Source organism: Rissa tridactyla, chromosome 10 (genome assembly GCF_028500815.1).
Source record: "Rissa tridactyla isolate bRisTri1 chromosome 10, bRisTri1.patW.cur.20221130, whole genome shotgun sequence".
NCBI lineage: Eukaryota > Metazoa > Chordata > Aves > Charadriiformes > Laridae > Rissa > Rissa tridactyla.
The window spans coordinates 16,959,841-16,978,365 of NC_071475.1; the positions used below are offsets into that span (position 1 = coordinate 16,959,841).

Below are 18,525 nucleotides of genomic sequence, written 5' to 3' on the forward strand. Positions count from 1 at the left end.
AGCCCCACAGCTGGGTGCCGTGCTGGGTGCAGGGCCATGGTCAGCGGGGCGGGTTGGGGCTCGGCACGCTCGGTGCCACGGCTGTGCCATCACCCCAGAGAGCTTGCTGGCTGGCTTTCTCTGCAAATAAAGAGGCCGAGCGCGGCGCCGCGGGGAGCGGCTGATGGCTTCAGGCTCTTTCCACGCCAGCATGAGGCCTGGGAAAGATGATGCCGGCTCTCACAGAGGGGAAAACTGACCATCACCTCAAAAAGCCGCTGTGCCCAGGATGAGCCCCGTCATCTGCTGTGCCTAAGGATCCAGAGCCATGCTGTGCCACCCCACGTGGGGGACAGGGCTCCCTCCAGCCTTCCCTGTGGCACCAGGACACGCTTAGCGGTGCCAGCCTGTGTCTGGGTGCAGCCCCCACCTTCGCCTCCGTCCCCACCCCAGCCACAGACCGTTTTAGGCTGGGCAGGGTCGTGGAGGAAAGCAAATGGCTGCGGGCAGGTTAGACCCGTTCCTGGGTAAACACGGGAGAGGCACTGATGCCACCGCCGTCGCTGTGCCCAGGCGGGACCAGGGACATGCAGAAGGTGGCCCCAGCACAGTCGGGCAGGGGGCTGCACCCCAGCCTGGGTGTGTTTCTGGTGGGACAAGGCTGGTTTGGGGAGGCTTGATGCTGGGCTGGTGGAGCTAAACCAGCCCCCAGGGCCACCCCCAGACACAGGGGTTGGGGGCCAGGTGGGTGGAGAGCACCCGCAGGCTGCCAGCAAGGTGCTCGCTTGCTTTCCTCCTGCGACATGAGCTCACTCGCCCGGTCAGCCTGGGGTGATAAGGATCTCCCCCTTCCTGAGGCAGGGCTGCCCCACACAATGGTGTGAACCGCAGCCCTGCCGGGACGGGTATTGTTCAGAGGCAGAGGAACGGGAAAGAAAAATAATAATAATAATAATTAAAAACCCCTAAATAGCTCACGCAAAGCCAGCTCATGATATCATCGCTCCTCCCTCGGTGTGTGTGTTTGTGCTGCAGCAGCAGAGCACCACGGCTCGCCGCGGCGCCTTTGATGGGGACAAAGTCCCCCAGCAGCGCTACCCTGTCCCATGGCGTGCCCATGGAGATGAGCTGTGGGTCCCAACCCTCTCCTCCAGCTCCCCACCCCACCTCTCCTGCAAACTCACAGCGCCTGCATGGAGTGTCTCTCGGGATGGGAGGGCTCTGGTGGGGCTGGCGGGCTGGGACATGTCCTGCAGGGAGCGGAGCAGAGCCAGCAGCACAGATTTACGTGCCAGACTGGAGCCAAGCACATGGATTAAGTTAATGGCAGGCCTGGGGGGCACGGAACGATAAGCAACAAGTAGAGACAAGGAGGGACATGGGTTTAAGGCCAGAAATAAGAGACAGAAGTCTGATTCCTCAGGGCTTGGATTTAATGGCTCTGAAGCACTTGCAATGAGCCCCACCGCTGAAATACCTGCACCTTGTTGCCCTCTGAGCAACCCCCTGTGCTTGGCAGAGCTGGGGCTGGGCTGCATCCCCGGGGAGGCAGCGAGAGGGGTCCCAGGACCTCTGCTACCTGTGGGACCTGGCCTGAGGTGAACTGCGGTGACTGGAGGTGACACAGGCCAGTGGTGTTTCAAACTGAGCAGGAACAAAGACCAGAAGAAACCAGTCCCTGAAAGAGCCTCCCCCTCCTGGTAAATCTCCGTAAATCTCTGCGGTGGCTGGGCCTGGCCCTCTGGGGTAGTTTTACATCAGCAAGGCTGGAGTAGGAGGGCTTTTGTCAGGGCTGCGAGCGGGTCTCTGCTGGGCTCACGTTCCAGCCTTGTCTCTCATGATAACCAGACAACGGAGCCCTTAGAAATTTCCAGGGGCTAAATGAACACATCCTCCCTCAACCTGGGGGGTGGAAGGAGACAACTTTGGTGGGCAGGTACAGCGCTGTTGCCCCCGAGGCTCCTCTGTATGAGGGGAACAAGCCCTGCCTGGGTCTTGGTGCTGCTGGGCAAGCCCTGTCCCAGGGACAGGAGCGGGGCAAAGGGAGTGCTGGAGGACAGGGCGTGTGTGGGAACAGCCGCAGAACAAAGCCATGGTGGGGGGGACAAGCGCAGCCAGGGATCCGGCTCCTATTTTTAGCCCACTTCCTAAGGAAGCGCAGCACAGGGGCACCCGCTCCCCCTGGGAGCCCTCCAGCCTCCGTGACAGTGTAAGTGGAGCTGCTGGCAGGGTGAGGGACGTTATGGTTGGCCTTAGCCTCAGCAGGAGCCCTTCCACCTGACCATGACAGGCCCAGGCCCAGTTCCAGGCCTGGGTCCCTCACGACAGGCCCACGCCCAGTTCCAGACCCCGGCCCCTCACAACAGGCCCAGGCCCCTCACGACAGGCCTAGGTGTATGTCCCAGTTCCAGGTCCCTCACGACAGGCCGCACGCGGCGGCCCACGCTGTCGAGCCCAAGTCCTAGAGGAAGCCCCGGGGCGGGACAGGGAGAGGGAGAGGCCGAGGCCCTGGCCCACAGGGCCCTCCCAGGCCTCCCCCGCCGCCGCGGGGCCCTTTGTGGCGCCACCACCGCCACCCCCCTGGGGACCGATGTGGCGCGGCGCGCTTTGACATCACGCGGCGTCGCGCAGCGATGACGCGCAGGGGCGGTGCGACGGCGGCGGCGGCGGCGGGGCCCGGACCGGAGTCGGGGCGGGTGGCGGAGCCGGACATGGCGGCGCGGCCCGGCCCGCGGGAAGATGAATAAGGGCTGGCTGGAGCTGGAGAGCGACCCCGGTGAGTGGCGGGGGCGGCGCCGGGGCGGGGGGGAGGCTGTGAGGGGCGGGCCGGGGGCCGCGGCCTAGGCCAGGGGGGCTGTGAGGGACAGGCTGGGCCTGGGGCCTGGGCCGGGCGTCTGTGAGGGACGGGACGGGGGTTTGTGAGGACAGGCCGGGGCCTGGGCCGTGGGGAGGCTGTGAGGGACAGGTCGGGGTCTGGGGGAGTCTCAGAGGGGCAGGCTGGGAGTGTGGGGTGTCCAGGTGAAGTGAGGGGTGTGTAGGCAGGGTTCTGGGGTGCAGGCCTAGAATGGGGGTGTGAGGGGGACAGGCGTTGTGGGAGTATATGGGGTGGGAAGTGGGGCTGGGGAGGGGGCGCGAGGAGAGGAGGGCCATGGCCAGGGAGAGGTGCTAATGCGTGTGAGGGGGTGCCTGGGGGTGTGGGCAGAGGATTGGGAGGGCAGGCGAGGGTGGAGGGGTATGTGGGGCAGGAGTAGTGTGGGTCCTGGGGGGAAGGGGGGCTGTGCGGGGTCAGGGTGTGTGGGACATAGCCCAGGGAGGCATAGGGAAAGGTTATGGGGGTGTAGGGCAGCCAGAGAAGGGGGTATCAAGAGACCAGGTGTAGGGGTGCAGGATGAGGGCAGGGATGGGGTGAACAGGGCTGCCAGGAGCATTGTGAAGGCTCGGAGTGGGGCCTGGGCTCTGGCAGGACTTGTACATGGGGTCTGAGGTGTCATGGACTCCTCTGTGTGTGCATGTGTGGTTTGATAAACCCAGGGGTCTGTGGAAAACATCTGAAATGCTGCGAGGCTGTGGCATGAAGCATTCCCCTTGTTTGCAAGTACGCCCCAAAATATCACTGGAATACACGGAGAGGTGAGCGTATGGGATGCCCCTTGCTACAGAAACAGCTCTGACTGGTGATTGCCCCATTGTGGGCAATTGAGGACAACCTGTGTCACTCGGGAGCACATGAGGGTGTCATCTCCGTCTTGTGCATGTCAGATCCTGTCATCGCTTTGCAGATGAGCAGGTGGATCAAACCCTCTCCCCCAGGTAGTCCAGGAAAGGTTCTGAAGAGCCTGGTGTGGCACCTGAGCTGCCGGTAGCAGGACGGTCATGGGTATCCTCTTCCCGCCGCATTGGAGAAAGTGTTTTCTGTGGTGGAGTCCCAGAGTTTGTTTTGTGAGTTAGGATTTGAGGGCCAAAGCTGGTGTCAGCTGCGACACTGGCTGAGCATTGCTTTAACATCTCTGAATGGCCGAAGTGCAGTGTGGGGTGTCCTTTGAGACAGGAGTCTTTTGGATGTGGTGGTGTATTTTTGAAGCTGTGCGTGAGGAAATTGGACCACTGGCATTATATTTGTCTTCCTGCACTCAGAGAAGGATTCTGTCTGCTGTCGGTCTCCCAGTCAGCCCAGAACTTGCTCTTCTTTATTCTCTTTTTACTGGTACTTGGGAATTGTTGAAATTGTTCCCATCCTCCCCTGTCTTCATCACGACGATGCTGAAGACAAGACATGGTTTGGATTCTCACACTGGGCAGAGAAGGTTATTTGCTTGGAAGATAAGCTGTCTAGGCAGAGGCAGGCTCTCAGCATACCACACCTGCACTCCTTCGGATGTGTGGAGGTTCAGGTGCAGAGGTGGCAGCTGGGACAGTGGTTAGGAATGACCCGTGCTCTGCTCTCGGCCTTCAGCACATGCCATAAGCTGCCCAGCCCTCGCCATGGGGCTTGGGAGTGAAAGCTCACGGTGCTTTACTGGTGAGGAAGGGTCGGTAGATCTAGATTTGAGCTGTCTTGCTGTGGCTGCTTGGTGGAGGGGGGAGCCTCCAGGCTGCTGGCATAGTATTGTGTGTGCTTGTGCACACCAGAATGTTTCCTCCATCCAACTCACATAATTTGGGATGGAGGTTTCGGGTGTTCCAGGAGTGATCACAGCAGCAGGACTGTGCCTTTCATGGACGTTGAGGTAATACGAAATATTGAAATGAATTGGAGAAAAACCGCAGTTGGAAGGGACCCCTGGAAGTCTTTGGCCCAAAGCAGAGCTGACTTCAAAGGTAGTTCAGCTTACTTGTGGCCATGTCTAGTTGTATATGCCCAAGAAGGAGATTTCTGAGGCCCGGTCCCAGGGCTGACCACATTGGTAATGAAGAATTGTTTGTTTCTGGGTGCGTAGTCAGAATTTCTCTTGCTTCAGCTTGTTCCCATCACTTCTTGTCCTTTCATGGTGCGCTCTGAGAAGTTTGGCTTCATCCTCCCTCTGACTCCCTGGATATGTTGATCAGACAGGATGAAAACACGCGACGGCTGACTTCCCATCTCCTTTGGTGCAGCCCTGCCAGTCTGTTGCACGGTCCTGGAGGACTGCCGCAGAGATGCAGGAGTGCTCTGGGCTGAGCCACAGCAAACTTGGAAGTCCTGCTTGGTCTTCTCCTTCTGGTGGTACCTGCAGGAGCAGTGCTGCTTTCAGCATTTATGGTTGATTGTGTTTGCAAGGCCATGCTCTGATGCAAATCTTCACTGGCTGCAAGGCAGAGCTTGTGATACGGTTCACATCTTGCGTCACATGTGTTTTGTTGTGATCAGTGGGCTGTAATTGTTGAAACTGGAGAGTGAGCGAGGCTTTTGACCTTTGTGGAAGCTTTTACAGTTGAGAGACTCTACCGGTAAACAGCTGTGACACCCGCTTCCCTAACGGACGCTATGTAAGGAGGGAACAAGAACCATGGCTTCCCTAACGGACACTATGTAAGGAGGGAACAAGAACCATGGCTGTAAGGAACATCTGAAAATCTTTATGATCTGCAAGGAGCACTTGCTCTAAGGGGGTTGCTGCAAAGAAGACAGTGAGACTGTGGCAGTGCCTGAAGTCTCTGTAGATGTCACCTGTATGACACAGCCCTCCACAATTTTGAGCAAAAACACCCGTATCAGAAAGGAGCTGGGGTTTGGTGTAACAGCGTTACACAGCGAGGAGGCTGTCACTGGTTCAAGCATGTTATTTCCATAGCGTGTTTCTTCCCATAGACAATTTTGTAAGAAATATGATGTCTTCTGCTAAATTAATGGAGACTTTTTGCTCCCAGAAGTTTCCTCCCTGCTTTTGTCATTTTAACTTTGGTGTGGAAGCCCCCTGGGTGCTTTCCTTCTTGATTGAGACACTTACATCAGGTTCCTTAAATCCTTTGCTTACAGGGATGTTTCTCAGGATTGAGTCCTTCTTATTGATATTCCCTGGCCTTCCTCCCAGGCTTTCAGCAGCCTTTATATGGGAGTGAAAGAAGCAGCTTTATTATTCCAGTCTCGAGCTTGCTAACTGTGCATGCAGGGGGACTGCCTAAAAATTGGGCCAACTGCCTTTGCTATGGCATCAGAGCAGAAGCTGCTGCTCAGTTGCTGATGTCTAATAATCTTTCTTCTCTTTGCCATTGTGTCTATATCCTTGGTTATGTCCTTCTCTAATGGGAATTTTGTAGTCACTTGGAGACAGGCTCTTGGATTTGGTCCCCCAGGAGAGAGGGAGAAGGCGGCGAGCCTTTCGGCCCTCATACTTCCCCGCAGCCCTGTTGCTCTGAGCTGGCTTTCTCTTCACTGGCTGTCTTTCAGTAACAAGAACATAAATTGCCTTTTTTAAAAATATCCTGTGATCTATTCGGCCGCCTTTCCCTCCAGTTAGAGGAGTGTGTGCCATTTGGGTGCTCCCTGCTGCTGTTCATGGTGGGGTTTTACTTCTTGGCATGGCATCTGAAGTGGGTCAGGATGCTGAAGGTGGGTCCAGCTTCACTGGGCTCTGGCAGGAGAAGGTTGATTCAGGTCCTCTTGAGGAAGAGGATGACAAATGGGGGTGAAGGGAGCCAGAGCACCTCTGTAGCGAGCCAGGGCTCAACAGCTCTGCTGCTGTGGAGTCAGTGTGATCCCAGTGCTGCTCTGCTGCATTTTTTCTGCCTGTGCCTTGGTCTGGGACCACATGGGACCTTCAGGGGCTGCTGGCAGCACGTTTCCTCTCTGTGCCCTTCACCTAGAAGTAACCTGTTGGTTTTGTTCCTTTCCAGGTCTCTTCACACTCCTGGTAGAAGATTTTGGTGAGTGCAAGAAGCCTTCCTGGGAAGTTGGTTTTGTGTTTGACATTACCCCTATTCCTTTCTGGTGGGCTTTACAGCAGCTTCTGCCCTTTGTTTGCAGGGGTCAAGGGAGTGCAGGTTGAAGAGATTTATGATCTGCAGAGCAAATGCCAAGGGTAAGTCACAGACATGAAAGTATGGGTTTTATTAAGCAGAACGCATCTGTAGGCCTAGGAACTCATCGCTGGGCATTCAGAAGGGACCCTGTGAGCTCATCGGTCATGGAGGTCAGCGTTGTAAGTGATGAACCAGGAGTGCTTCATCACGTTTGGGGCAGACGGGCAATCTTGTGCCTTGAGAAAGACCCTGTGGGGCAGGTGGGGGACATACGTCAAGGGATTCATCTCCCTTCTTCCATGGAGAAGTGCAGTGCCAACCAGTGGGCTTGCAGCGTGAGCTTTCTCCCTGTCTCAGTGCTTTGAAATGGCTTTGAGGCTGTCACTTTCTTAAAAGTCATTGTCTGAACTCTTCTTGAAAATGAGTACAACACGTATTTAAAAAGCGAGGTCATTTGGTGGTCGGGCACTATGCTGAAGGTTGGTCAGCATCCAGAGGTGAATTTCACCTTCCATTTCCCTGTCTTGAGTCTCTTAAGACCTGTCAACCCCCAAAGTTTTCAAGCTTGATTGTTGTCTGAGCCCAGAGCATCAGCACAGGAGAGTGTCCTTGGTAATGTGGGGCTGGGGGGACTTGCGGCAGGGATGGTCACTTCCTGAAAGATGAGGCTGGTGGTTCTGCTTTTCCTCTGTCTTTGCTCTGCCTGTGGTTTGAAACAGAAGGTTTCTGGCGCTGGGCAGAGCAGCCCCACTGATGTGGTCCATCCAAAATGATGCAGCTGCTGACTTCTCTCCACAGCCCTGTGTATGGGTTCATCTTCCTGTTCAAGTGGATTGAGGAGCGCAGATCACGCCGGAAGGTCTCTACCCTGGTGGATGAGACGTCGGTGATCGACGATGACATCGTTAATAACATGTTCTTTGCTCACCAGGTAGGCTGGAGGCAGGGGGAAAGTGTGTATGTGGGCGTCCTGTGTGACACCGCAGGGAAGCAACATACTGAGAAGCTGCACTCCTCTTGCCTGGGAGACTCTCTCTCTTTCCGGGGAGTCTCTGCCCTGAGCTCTGGGTTGGAGGGAATCCAGCGGGGGCTGCGAGCCTGTCTGTGGCCTGTGCTGTGACAAGTGCTCATGGGGGCATGGTGTGGCTCACTAAGCGAGACTGACCTCCCTCTTCCCTTTGAGAGCTGAGGTCAAGTCACTGCTCTCACAAGTGGTTCTTGCATCAGCACTCTTCAGTTGATTATGGTTGACACTGAGGGGTTGTTGAAGGGTTGCCTTGTTCCTGCTGGTTAAGATGGTCCTTGTGTCACCCTCCAGCTGATCCCCAACTCCTGTGCCACCCACGCCCTGCTGAGCGTCCTCCTAAACTGCAACAATGTCGACCTCGGTCCCACGCTGAGCCGTATGAAGGATTTCACCAAAGGATTCAGCCCTGAGGTAAGGGCGGCAGTGTGCAGGGCTGTGCATGGGTGGCACATGTGAATCTGCCTCTCACTCCCCTCTCGGGATGATGCTCTAACGAGGTGGCTCCTTTCCAGCCCTTCGTGGCTGTACGCTACATCACTATTGGCTCTTTCTCATCTTCTTGCCTTGCCTTACTCAGAGCATTGGTCCCATTACACTGGGCACAGCTCTGAGCCTTCTGTTATGTTATTCCCTAGCCTAGGTGCATTCTCTAGGTCTGTGATCAGAAGTCCTCTCTCCTACCTTCAGACCTATTTGAAGTCTGTGTTTCTCTCTAACCGTAGTTTCTTTCGCAGAGATTGTGTGTTATCTTCATCTTGGGTTTTACCTGTAACTCACCAGAACAGAGGGTGTGCCTGAAAGTTGCTCTCCTGGTCCTGTGTATGGATGGCGGGAGTGGGGAGCCGGTGGGTGAAGCTGGTGTGGCTGTTTCCTGTCACTTCTCAGTTGTTTCCTCTCTTGCTGTTTGCTGCAGAGTAAAGGCTATGCCATCGGCAATGCCCCAGAGCTGGCCAAGGCCCATAACAGCCATGCCAGGTGAGTGAGGGGAACCTCTTGCACCCTGCTTTCGCTGGAGGAGGCAGGCTCTCCTCTGACCTCCCGCCTTTTTTGCTGTTCCAGGCCAGAGCCACGGCACTTGCCGGAAAAGCAGAATGGTATCAGCGCTGTGCGAACCATGGAGGCTTTTCATTTTGTCAGTTATGTCCCCATCAAGGGACGGCTGTTTGAGCTGGATGGGCTCAAGGTCTATCCCATTGACCATGGTAAGAGTCCACCTGTTGCTAGTTGTTGATGTAGTTGAATAGACATCCTGGTATGTCCAAATGCATGTATTATTTTTCATTGCCACTAAGCATTGCCTAATGTTTGAGCAGAATTGCTCCAATGGCTCACAGATTTGTCCTGAGTTTTGATAGCTCATTTTGGAGTTTACGCGCTGGGGACTGTGTCTAGAAGACAATTATTTCTAAATGCACTGCATTGCTTTTTCCAGCCTTCTGATTTTCCTCCCCAGTTGCTCAGGGTCATGATGTCTTTCTGCAGCTCTGAAATAACTTGGTATTGCGAGCAGGCTTTGTCTCCTCCTTACCCTCTCCTTGTGCCAAATAGCCGCTGAGTGTTGAGGCACAAGGTCCCAACACAGATCCCAGCAGGCTGCTCAGGTTACTCCCTTCTCTTACAACTTGACCACTAGTTCTGTCTTTCACTTACTTATCCCCGCTAGGACTTTGCTTCTGTCCGTCAGGCCCTTTGGTAAGGTACCCACTTCATGTACTTGGGTTTCTTAAGCATGGCACTAGATCCAGTGGCAGGTGGATCCCCGCAAGACCTGGGATTTCCTTGGACTTTGTGAGCCCGGAGCCTGTGAATCACTTGTGGTCTGTAGGGTGCAGAACTTACCTTTCTGCCCAGCAGATAACTCACATTGTCCATTCAGAAGGTGGAAGCAGGGTGTTCCACTGTATGGGCTGACAGTGTGGTCCTTCTGCCTCCTGGGCCCCTTCTTGACTTGTTCCCTGGTATGTTCGGGAGCTGTGAGATTGCCTTTTGTGGGGACAGCAGGTTCCGCTCTGTGAGTCTGAAGCAGGAGCCTTGGCCTGCTTTGCTAATTCCAGCTCTGTCTCATTATCACAGGGCCGTGGGCTGATGACGAGGAATGGACAGACAAAGCCAGGAGAGTAATCATGGAGCGCATTGGCCTGGCCACTGCAGGGTAATGTACCAGGCCACGGTCCATGGGCCCTGGACCTTTGCTATTTTCCCCTGGATTATTTCTACTGTGATCTCTGTGCGACAAGTTGTGGGAGTGTGGGTGGAGAACATTGCTTGGGAGGGGTGCAGATGTGCTGCCTCCTTGCCTTCTCTTGCCTACAGTTTGCTTGCCTTCAAAGCATGCAGAGAAGCTGCACTCTGTACGATGCAGAGTCCCTGCAAATGGCCATGGAAGAATAAGAGTGGCCAGATTAGGTGCCTGTTAGCTTGAGTCCATAGGAGAAGGAATGGTGCTTCTGGTTCTGAGCTGGGCCTCTTGGCTGCTTGGGCATGAGGGTGACCGAGCACTGGCACAGGTTGCCCAGAGAGGTTGTGGAGTCTCCATCCTTGGACATACTCAAAAGCCATCTGGACATGGTCCTGGGCAACCAGCGCTGGGTGACCCTGCTGGAGCAGGGGCTTGGAGCAGGTGACCTCCACAGGCCCCTTCCCACCTCAGCCAACCTGTGACTCTGTGGAGGGTGTTTTGTGTTGTGGCTGAAGCAGCTTTCACGGAATCACGGAATCTTCAGAGTTGGAAGGGACCTCTAGAGATCATCTAGTCCAACTCCCCTGCTAGAGCAGGATTGCCTAAAGCACATCCCTCAGGGCTGCATCCAGGCGGGTCTTGAAAATCTCCAGAGAAGGGGACTCCACCACCTCCCTGGGCAGCCTGTTCCAGTGCTCTGTCACCCTCACCGTAAAGAAGTTTTTCCGTGTATTTGAACGGAACTTCCTATGTTCTAGCTTGTGCCCATTGCCCCTTGTCCTGTCGCTGGGAACCATTGAAAAGAGCCTGGCTCCGTCCTCCTTAAACCCACCCTTTAGGTACTTGTAAACATTAATCAGGTCCCCCCTCAGCCTTCTCTTCTCCAGGCTAAAGAGTCCCAGCTCTTTCAGCCTTTCTCTGATTCTTCAGCCAGCCTGCGGTTGACTTGGTTTTGGGGGAAAAGCCTCCTGTGTGTTGGTGCTAAACGCCAGGGCAGGGGAGGTGCTCCCTGGAAAGGTGTGTGGGGTATGGCTGGTGGCCTGCTGACCCCCCCTTTGCTGGGAGATGGGCTTTCCTCTGCCAGCTTGTGGCTGATGTCTGCTATCCCCTCCTGCAGGGAGCCGTACCACGACATCCGCTTCAACCTGATGGCGGTGGTGCCTGATCGGAGGATGAAGTACGAGTCCAAACTGCACATCCTGAAGATGAACCGCCAGACTGTGCTGGAGGCCTTGCAGCAGGTAGGACAGCACAAGCTTGAGAGAGTGTGAGCCTGGGGTGGGAATAGGCTCTGTTTTCAGGGCATCTCCCTGTGCTGTAGGGGCCCTGGATATTGTTGTTTTGTTGTTTTTTTTTTTTTTCCTTGGTAAATGTCTTCTGGGAAGAGGAGATAACTAGGATTGCTGCTTGGCGTTTTACTGCTCACCTGGGAGGTTATCCATGGCATTATCAGTTGATTGTGCACATGGGCATTTGGTGGCTGGCTCACCCTCATGAGTTCTTCTGCAGTGCTTGAATGGGAGGGATGTGTTTGGGTCACTCCAGTCCAGCGCTCAGTTTCTACCTGTCATTTGTCTTCAAGCTGATCCGAGTAACTCAGCCTGAGCTGATCCAGACCCAGAAGTCTCAGGAGGCTCAGCCTCCAGAAGAGGCAAAGCCAGCCAGCAGCAAGACCGTGACTCCAGAGAGCACTCATCCAGGTAGACCCCCATACCAGTGGTGTTGCCAGCCAGCCAGCCTGGCCTGCCATGGAGTGAGCACAGGCTGGTGACGCCGGCTGGCTGACTTGGAGCTTGAGGCAGTTTTGTGGTCAGCTTCACTTTCTTTTCTCCAAGCCCAGCTCCATGTGCACTGTGCTGGGGTGTGGTGGATGCCTCTGTGCCTGGGAGGAGTGTTGGAGGGATCAGAGCTTGAAAATGGGAGGGCTTAAGCTTAGGGACACTGGTGACAGCTGTAGGTGGAATGGGAAGTGGGTATGATGGTCTGGTGGAGCGTAAGAGCTCTTCTGCTACATGGAGTGGGCATGGGGTATCAGAGGACATTGAGTAAAATGTGATGGTGCTGGTTATGAACAGCTGTGCTATGCTTGTATGGCAGATGGCACCGATGAGCCTGCCAGCCAGGGCCACCCTGCGGCCACACAGAGCCCACCCAACAAATCCAAACAGGTGGCAAAGACATCAGCGAGCAGTATCAACGGGGCGCCTCCAGCAAACCCCAACCCCATCGTGCAGAGGTTGCCAGCTTTCCTGGATAATCACAACTACGCCAAGTCCCCCATGCAGGTAGGCTGGAGCTCCAGGCCAGCAGCACACCTGAGTTGAGATGAGCTTTTCAATTCCAGTCCCTCACCTCCATGGGACTCCGTCAGCCAGCCTCAGCCCTTCCCCTGCCCGCCCTTGTGCTGACCTGGGCTGGAAGGTGAGAGGGTAAGCACTGACCTGGCAAAAGAGGTTAGCGTTAATGTAGGCCAACTGAGCAAGCACTGGGGAGAGTCCCCCGTCTCCTCTTGAAAGAGGCAAGACCCAGTGCTCAGCTGGACCAAGGATGTGTCTGCTACGTGTTTTCTCCTTGCCCTGCTGCCAGCAGGCCATCAGCAACGGTGTTTTGCAGGAGGAAGAAGACCTTGCAGCAGGAGTGGGTCGCAGCCGGGTCCCAGTCCGACAGCACCAGCAGTACTCGGACGATGAGGATGACTACGATGATGATGATGAGGAGGAAGTTCGTAACACCAACTCGGCCATCAGGTGACAGCTTGAGCTGAGGGATGGGGGGCAGGGAGCTAACACTTGTAGAATCACCAGTGGTGGCTCCCAGATCTCTTTCCTGAGCGCCATTAACTGTGTTAGAGCTTGTACCTCTGTGTGCAGTTAGGGCTGTTCTCCTCTTCACCTGCTGTTTTACTGCTCACTCACTGGATTTTGTAAAGCTCTTCTGTAGCTCTTCGCAATCAACCCTGAATTTTGTCTGCCCCAAGTATAACTGTATTGGCAGCAGCTTTGGGGAACCTCAGTTCCTCAGCGTCGATTGCCAGATCAGCTCCTGGTGACAGTTCTGGTGTGCTTGGGCTGCTGTGAAGATCAGGAAGGTGGGGTCACAGCGAGGCTGCTTCTGGGGCCTGTGGAAGAAGAGCAGGGGTACACAGCGCCCTGTGCCCCCGGTTGCGTAGGGTTACCTGCAGCTGAGTGGTTCGGTGGGGTTGGGTGCCTGCCAGAGAAGCTCGTGGTAGTGGGGGTGACCTAGAAATGTTGCAGGCCTTGCTTCATCCTAGCAGACAGCCTGGAGTGCTGAGTGCGGAGCTGGCAGTGCCTGCACTGGGCCCCCATCTCCTTCCACCAGCTGCTCACCTTCTCTGCTGTGTTCCTGGGCAGGTACAAAAGGAAAGGGCAGGTAAAGCAAGAGCACGTGGCGGGAGCTGCGGATGGCCAGCTCTCCGTCCTCCAGCCCAACACCATCAACGTCCTGGCTGAGAAGCTGAAGGAATCTCAAAAGGATCTTTCTATTCCTCTGTCCATCAAGACGAGCAGCGGGGGTACGGCTGTGGCGGTGGTTACCCACTCCCAGCCCTCTCCCACCCCCAGCAATGAGAGCACAGACACCGCCTCAGAGATCGGCAGCGCCTTCAACTCCCCGCTGCGCTCTCCCATCCGCTCGGCCAACCCCACCCGTCCTTCCAGCCCTGTCACCTCCCACATCTCCAAGGTGCTCTTCGGCGAGGAGGACGGCCTGCTGCGCGTCGACTGCATGCGCTACAACCGGGCTGTCAGGGACCTGGGGCCCGTTATCAGCACTGGCCTGCTGCACCTCACAGAGGATGGCGTGTTCTGCCCGCTGGCTGTTGCAGGTAGGTGTCTGCCAGCTTTTCAGGGGGTGGCATCTCCCCTGCGGTGACGGGACAGTGTCCTTTGATTTAAGGAGTGGATACCGGTCCTTTCCGATGGCTCTTAACGCTTCCTTCCCCTGTGCGCAGATGGGGGTAAAAGCTCCCCCCCTTCCATCAAACCCGGTGAAGAGGCCCCGGTCGCAATCAAACTGGACGAGAAGGAGGGCAGTGAGGCCAGTGACAGCAAAGAGAAGGTGGGACTTGGCAGGACCAGTGATCACCCTGGGGGGGAAAAGTATTCTCCCAAGGTGAGTTTTGTGCTGCGACAGCCCTGGGAACGTGGAGCTCCCTGTGCTCACCCAGAGACGCAGCAGCAGTGACCGAACCGCATGTGCACGCTGTCCCGCTCGCGTGTCGCCGCAGCCGTGCCTTGGGGCACAGGGCAGTGCAGGTTTTGTGCCTTGCGTCATCTTGGGGACATTTGCCGTGGCAGTGGGCAGAGCCACTGTCTCCTGCAGCTGAGACGTTCGACGTGCTGTGCTCTTCTTTGGGCCAGAGGCTGGTGGGACCCCGCACCCCCAAATCCCAGCCTGCCCTTTACTGCCTGTCTGCGCCCTCCAGCCAGGGACAGGACCAGGCTCAGGCAGCACAAGTCCATCAAGGTCTCTCTGAAGGAGAGCTGGCTAGAGACTGTTTTACTCAAAAGGGAAGTCTTCAAATTTTGTTACTGAGAAGAACCAGGCCCTGGGGTGTTTCTCCCCCTGGTCCCAGAGAACCAGGTACACGGGGCTGGGCCAGGCTGGGGCAGAACCCAGCTCCCCTGGGGCTGGCCCTAGTGCTGTCTGGCTGATGGATCACCCTCTGACTCAGAAATTCCTTACCATGAACTGATCTTTTTTTCCCCTGGCAAGTGTTTTTTGCTCGGATGAATTCTCCCTTTCTCAGTGCAGAGAGGAACACCCACCAGCTCCCCCCGCTGGCTCCTGGGCTGCGGCAGGGGTTTGTCTGCTCACGTTTGCTCTGCTTGATCCTGGCAGGAGCTGCTGGCACTGCTGAAGTGCGTGGAAGCAGAGATTGCGAACTACGAGGCCTGCCTGAAGGAAGAGGTGGAAAAGAGGAAGAAATTCAAGGTGTGTTTGTTGATGGCTTGTTTGTGTTGTCGATTTAGCTCCCTGAAGACTTCTGTCTGGGGTGTCTTTATGTCAAAGTGGAGGGAGAGTGGTTCAGCTGAGAATGGCGATGGGGAGCATTTGGGGTCCCTCTCCTGTTACCAGATAGCCCTGTGGGGCAGAGCTCAGGCCAGGACAGACCGAAGCCGCTGGGCAGCACTGGTGTAGCGCTGCAGCTGGGCCACAGCTGAACATCAGCACTGGCAGGAGGAAGGGGGGAGTCTGCCTCAAGGCCTGTCAGGATTTCTTCCCTGCCCACCCTCTCCTCTTCCCAGTTGCCCTTTCTGCAGGCGTCTGAACTGGGATGGAGACAGTCCCAGTTGTGCGCTGGCCTGAGCCGGGCTGGGAGGTTGGTCCCTTCCTGCTGTGGTCTCTTTGGCCTGTGGGTTGGGCCAGGCAGGGTGGTTCTTTGCCCCCTGGCAGCCTTGAGCTCTCCTTTCTCCCTGCCAGCCATTTATTTGTGGATTTGTCATCTCTTTGTAGATCGATGACCAGAGGAGAACCCACAACTATGATGAGTTCATCTGTACCTTCATCTCCATGCTGGCGCAGGAGGGTGAGCCGTGCTGTGTGGCCGAGTGGATGGAACGTGGGGTTCAGATTCAGTTGCGGGGGCTGCACCGAGCGTGGCAGAGCAGCAGCTGGGAGCCTGGGCAGCTCACCCAGCCCTGCTCCATTTCTGCCCAGGGTAGCGCTCAGTCTGGGCAGCCACTGAGTCCTTCTGATTTTATAGTCTCGGGAGGAGCTCACTGGTGGTTTTGGGTGAGAGAGGGAGGGCTGTACTCTGGCATGGGCTGTACCAGCACTCCAGCACGGGCTATGTCTGTCTGCCTCTCTCCCTGCAGGCATGCTGGCAAGCCTCGTGGAGCAGAACATCTCTGTCCGCAGGCGGCAGGGGGTCAGCATCGGCCGTCTGCACAAGCAGAGGAAGCCGGACCGCCGGAAACGCTCCCGCCCCTATAAAGCCAAGCGGCAGTAGCCTGGGAGTCAAGACTGAGAAGCAGCAGCTGGGCTTTGTGACTTTGGGCAGTGGCACTTGGATCTATGTTAGCCTTTGCCCAAGGAAGTGGGACCACAGCAACAAACCCTCGGCCGAAGTGGAGACTGGGGACAAAGAGAAATCAGGTTTTCCTCTGAGCCCAACTTGCGAAAGGTGGAAGCGCGTTGTCTTGAGGGGAGTCCCTGCAGCTGCAGCAGAAGGCAAGCTGGAGTGCCCAGCTGCCAAACAGTGCCACAGCAGCTCCCAGACGCCGTGGGCCTGTGTCTCGGTGCCATGGCTGAGGACTGCGGCAGGAGGGGAAGAGCCCACCCAGCCGGCGGCAGGTCTGGCTTGTGGGAACACTGGTGGTGCCGACGTGAGGCTGTGCTGGCCGCAGCTGGCTGTGGCTTGCGTCCTCCTGCGTCCGGGCCTTCAGCTCTGTGCTTCCATAGGACATTTGTGTCTGTTTTCTATCCCTCTCCCTCCCTTCCCCAAACTCATTTTTAGTTCTGACCCAGGCTTTGTCCGTTGCTGAGCATGACGGCTCCTGGACAGAGCCTGTTCTCCTGCATCTAATCCCCAGAGCTGGCCGATGCGTGGCCAGGGAGTCCTGCCTTGCCCTGCCTCACTGCTCCCCGGTGGGCCGTGGCAGCTCTGTTGCCGCGTGAGGACAAGTGGGCTTATCCCTGGAGCTGGGCCTTATGCCCAGCCCTCCATGGTGATGTGGGGGGCAGCGCATGGCTCTGCTCCCATGGCTGCTCCCTGGGGGGCCAGCTCTGTGGCCCTGGCAGTGCCTGGGGGTCATGCGGGGTTGCTCTAGGCCCAGTCCCCAGAGAAACCCCCGTGATTTATGAACAGACCAAGTTCATAGGGTGGCCTCGGTGCTGCTGGGCACGGTGCTGGGGTGGATGCTGGATGTGGAGTCACTTGGTGCCCTCAGCGAAGCCCGTCAGGGTGGGGAGAGGTGACAGTGTTTGCTGTAATGCCCAAGGCAGGACGGGGAGTGCAGGGGCGGCTGGAAGCAGTGGAGGGAGCCCAAAGCTGCCCAAGCCGCTCGTGGCTGCTAACCCAGAGCTTGCCTGCCGCCTCCTGCCAGCATTCCTGCACACGGGCTTCTCCTGCCTGTCCCCAGGAGCGATCGCAGAAGCCAGAGGTCAGCACCTCTCTCCGGAGGTGTCCTGAGGCGTAGCTGGGCCAAGGGGGGCTGCCGCAGGAGAGGACTGAATTTTGCAAATGTGCAAATTTGTACAGATCTTGACTATGGAATGAAACTGTTCTTTTGGTATTTGTTGAAGGGAAGAAAATCCTTCTGTCTCTTGCTGTGTCTAATATCAAGTTCTGTAAATAATGGATCTGTCTGAAGGAATAAAGCTATCCTGTAACAGCCAGCCAAAGGAGAGGTGTGCGAGGGAAGGGAGAGGGGCATGTGTACAGCAAGGAGCACCAAGTGCCTGCTCCGGGCCACATTGTCCCCGCTACTGCTGTGGTGCTAAAAACTTGAGGTGATTGTGGGGATTGCAATAACACCGGGTGAATGGGATGCTGGTCGAGTCAAGCTCAATTTATTGACACAGCTTGGGGGGCAGGGGAGAGGGGGAGCACCCGGCTGGCAATCAGCGCTTGGCTCCTGCTGCCTACCTCTGTGCAGGACGGTGGAGGCTGGCTCAGGCCCTCAGCTGGGATGGTTTCCTGGGCTGGGTGGGTTTTCTGGCTAGAAGTCCAGTGCACAGATCAAGGCTGTGCCCCGTTTGATCCAGTGCTTCTGTGGCTTGTCCGTTGGGATCTCCACAGCAATCACGTAGTTGGTGGAGTGTCCTGTTGTTGACAGCGTGCCTGTAAGGGGGAGAAGCAAGGGCAAGAGGGTGGTACTGCAGCCCTTGCTGCTGCACATGACCCGGGTGTCCCATGTGAGATCCCCTGTCCCATTCCTGTGCTAGGTGACAGGCTGAGCAGGGCTGGGGGAAACAGGCTTGTGTATTTTGGGGTGTGGGCTTGAGGAGAGCCTGCCCAGAGGCACTGCTGCACAGCCAGGGTGCCCGGTGTCTCCATCTCCACAATCACAGCAGAAGAAATCTTCTCCCTGGCCAGACTCAGCCAACAGTGCCTTGCTCCATGCCAGTGTGTGGCAGGAGGAACTCCTGCAGCCTCTCCTGGGCTGCCCTTACAGGCTGCTTCTACAATCATGGAAAGAGACCTTTCCACCTGGCTTGGTGGAAAGAGACCTGGGAGCCCTGGTGGACAACAGGATGACCATGAGCCAGCAATGTGCCCTTGTGGCCAAGAAGGCCAACGGCATCCTGGGCTGCATCCAGAAGAGTGTGGCCAGCAGGTTGAGGGAGGTCATCCTCCCCCTCCACTCTGCCTTGGTGAGGCCACACCTGGAGTCTGTGTCCAGTTCTGGGCTCCCCGGTTCAAGAGGGACAGGGAACT

General features: G+C 56.5%; 1 protein-coding gene across 3 annotated transcripts; it reads left to right on the top strand.

Moving 5' to 3' along the window:
* The first annotated feature begins 2,605 nt into the window (after positions 1-2,605).
* Positions 2,606-17,483, top strand: BAP1 (BRCA1 associated protein 1). 3 transcript variants are annotated; one of them, XM_054216063.1, is made up of 17 exons: positions 2,607-2,755; positions 6,793-6,822; positions 6,923-6,977; positions 7,717-7,849; positions 8,237-8,356; positions 8,859-8,920; positions 9,005-9,147; positions 10,019-10,097; positions 11,242-11,365; positions 11,707-11,824; positions 12,222-12,409; positions 12,738-12,871; positions 13,496-13,968; positions 14,095-14,255; positions 14,985-15,077; positions 15,600-15,672; positions 15,962-17,483. In XM_054216063.1, the coding sequence occupies exons 1-17, from the start codon at positions 2,719-2,721 to the stop codon at positions 16,093-16,095; spliced, it is 2,157 nt and encodes a 718-aa protein (XP_054072038.1). In that variant the 5' UTR covers positions 2,607-2,718; the 3' UTR covers positions 16,096-17,483. The 3 variants fall into 3 exon arrangements, 2 of the variants coding, with proteins under 2 accessions (XP_054072038.1, XP_054072039.1); XM_054216064.1 differs by having other exon boundaries at positions 14,095-14,201; XR_008468675.1 differs by lacking the exons at positions 15,600-15,672; positions 15,962-17,483 and having other exon boundaries at positions 2,606-2,755; positions 14,095-14,726.
* Positions 17,484-18,525: the final 1,042 nt, after the last annotated feature.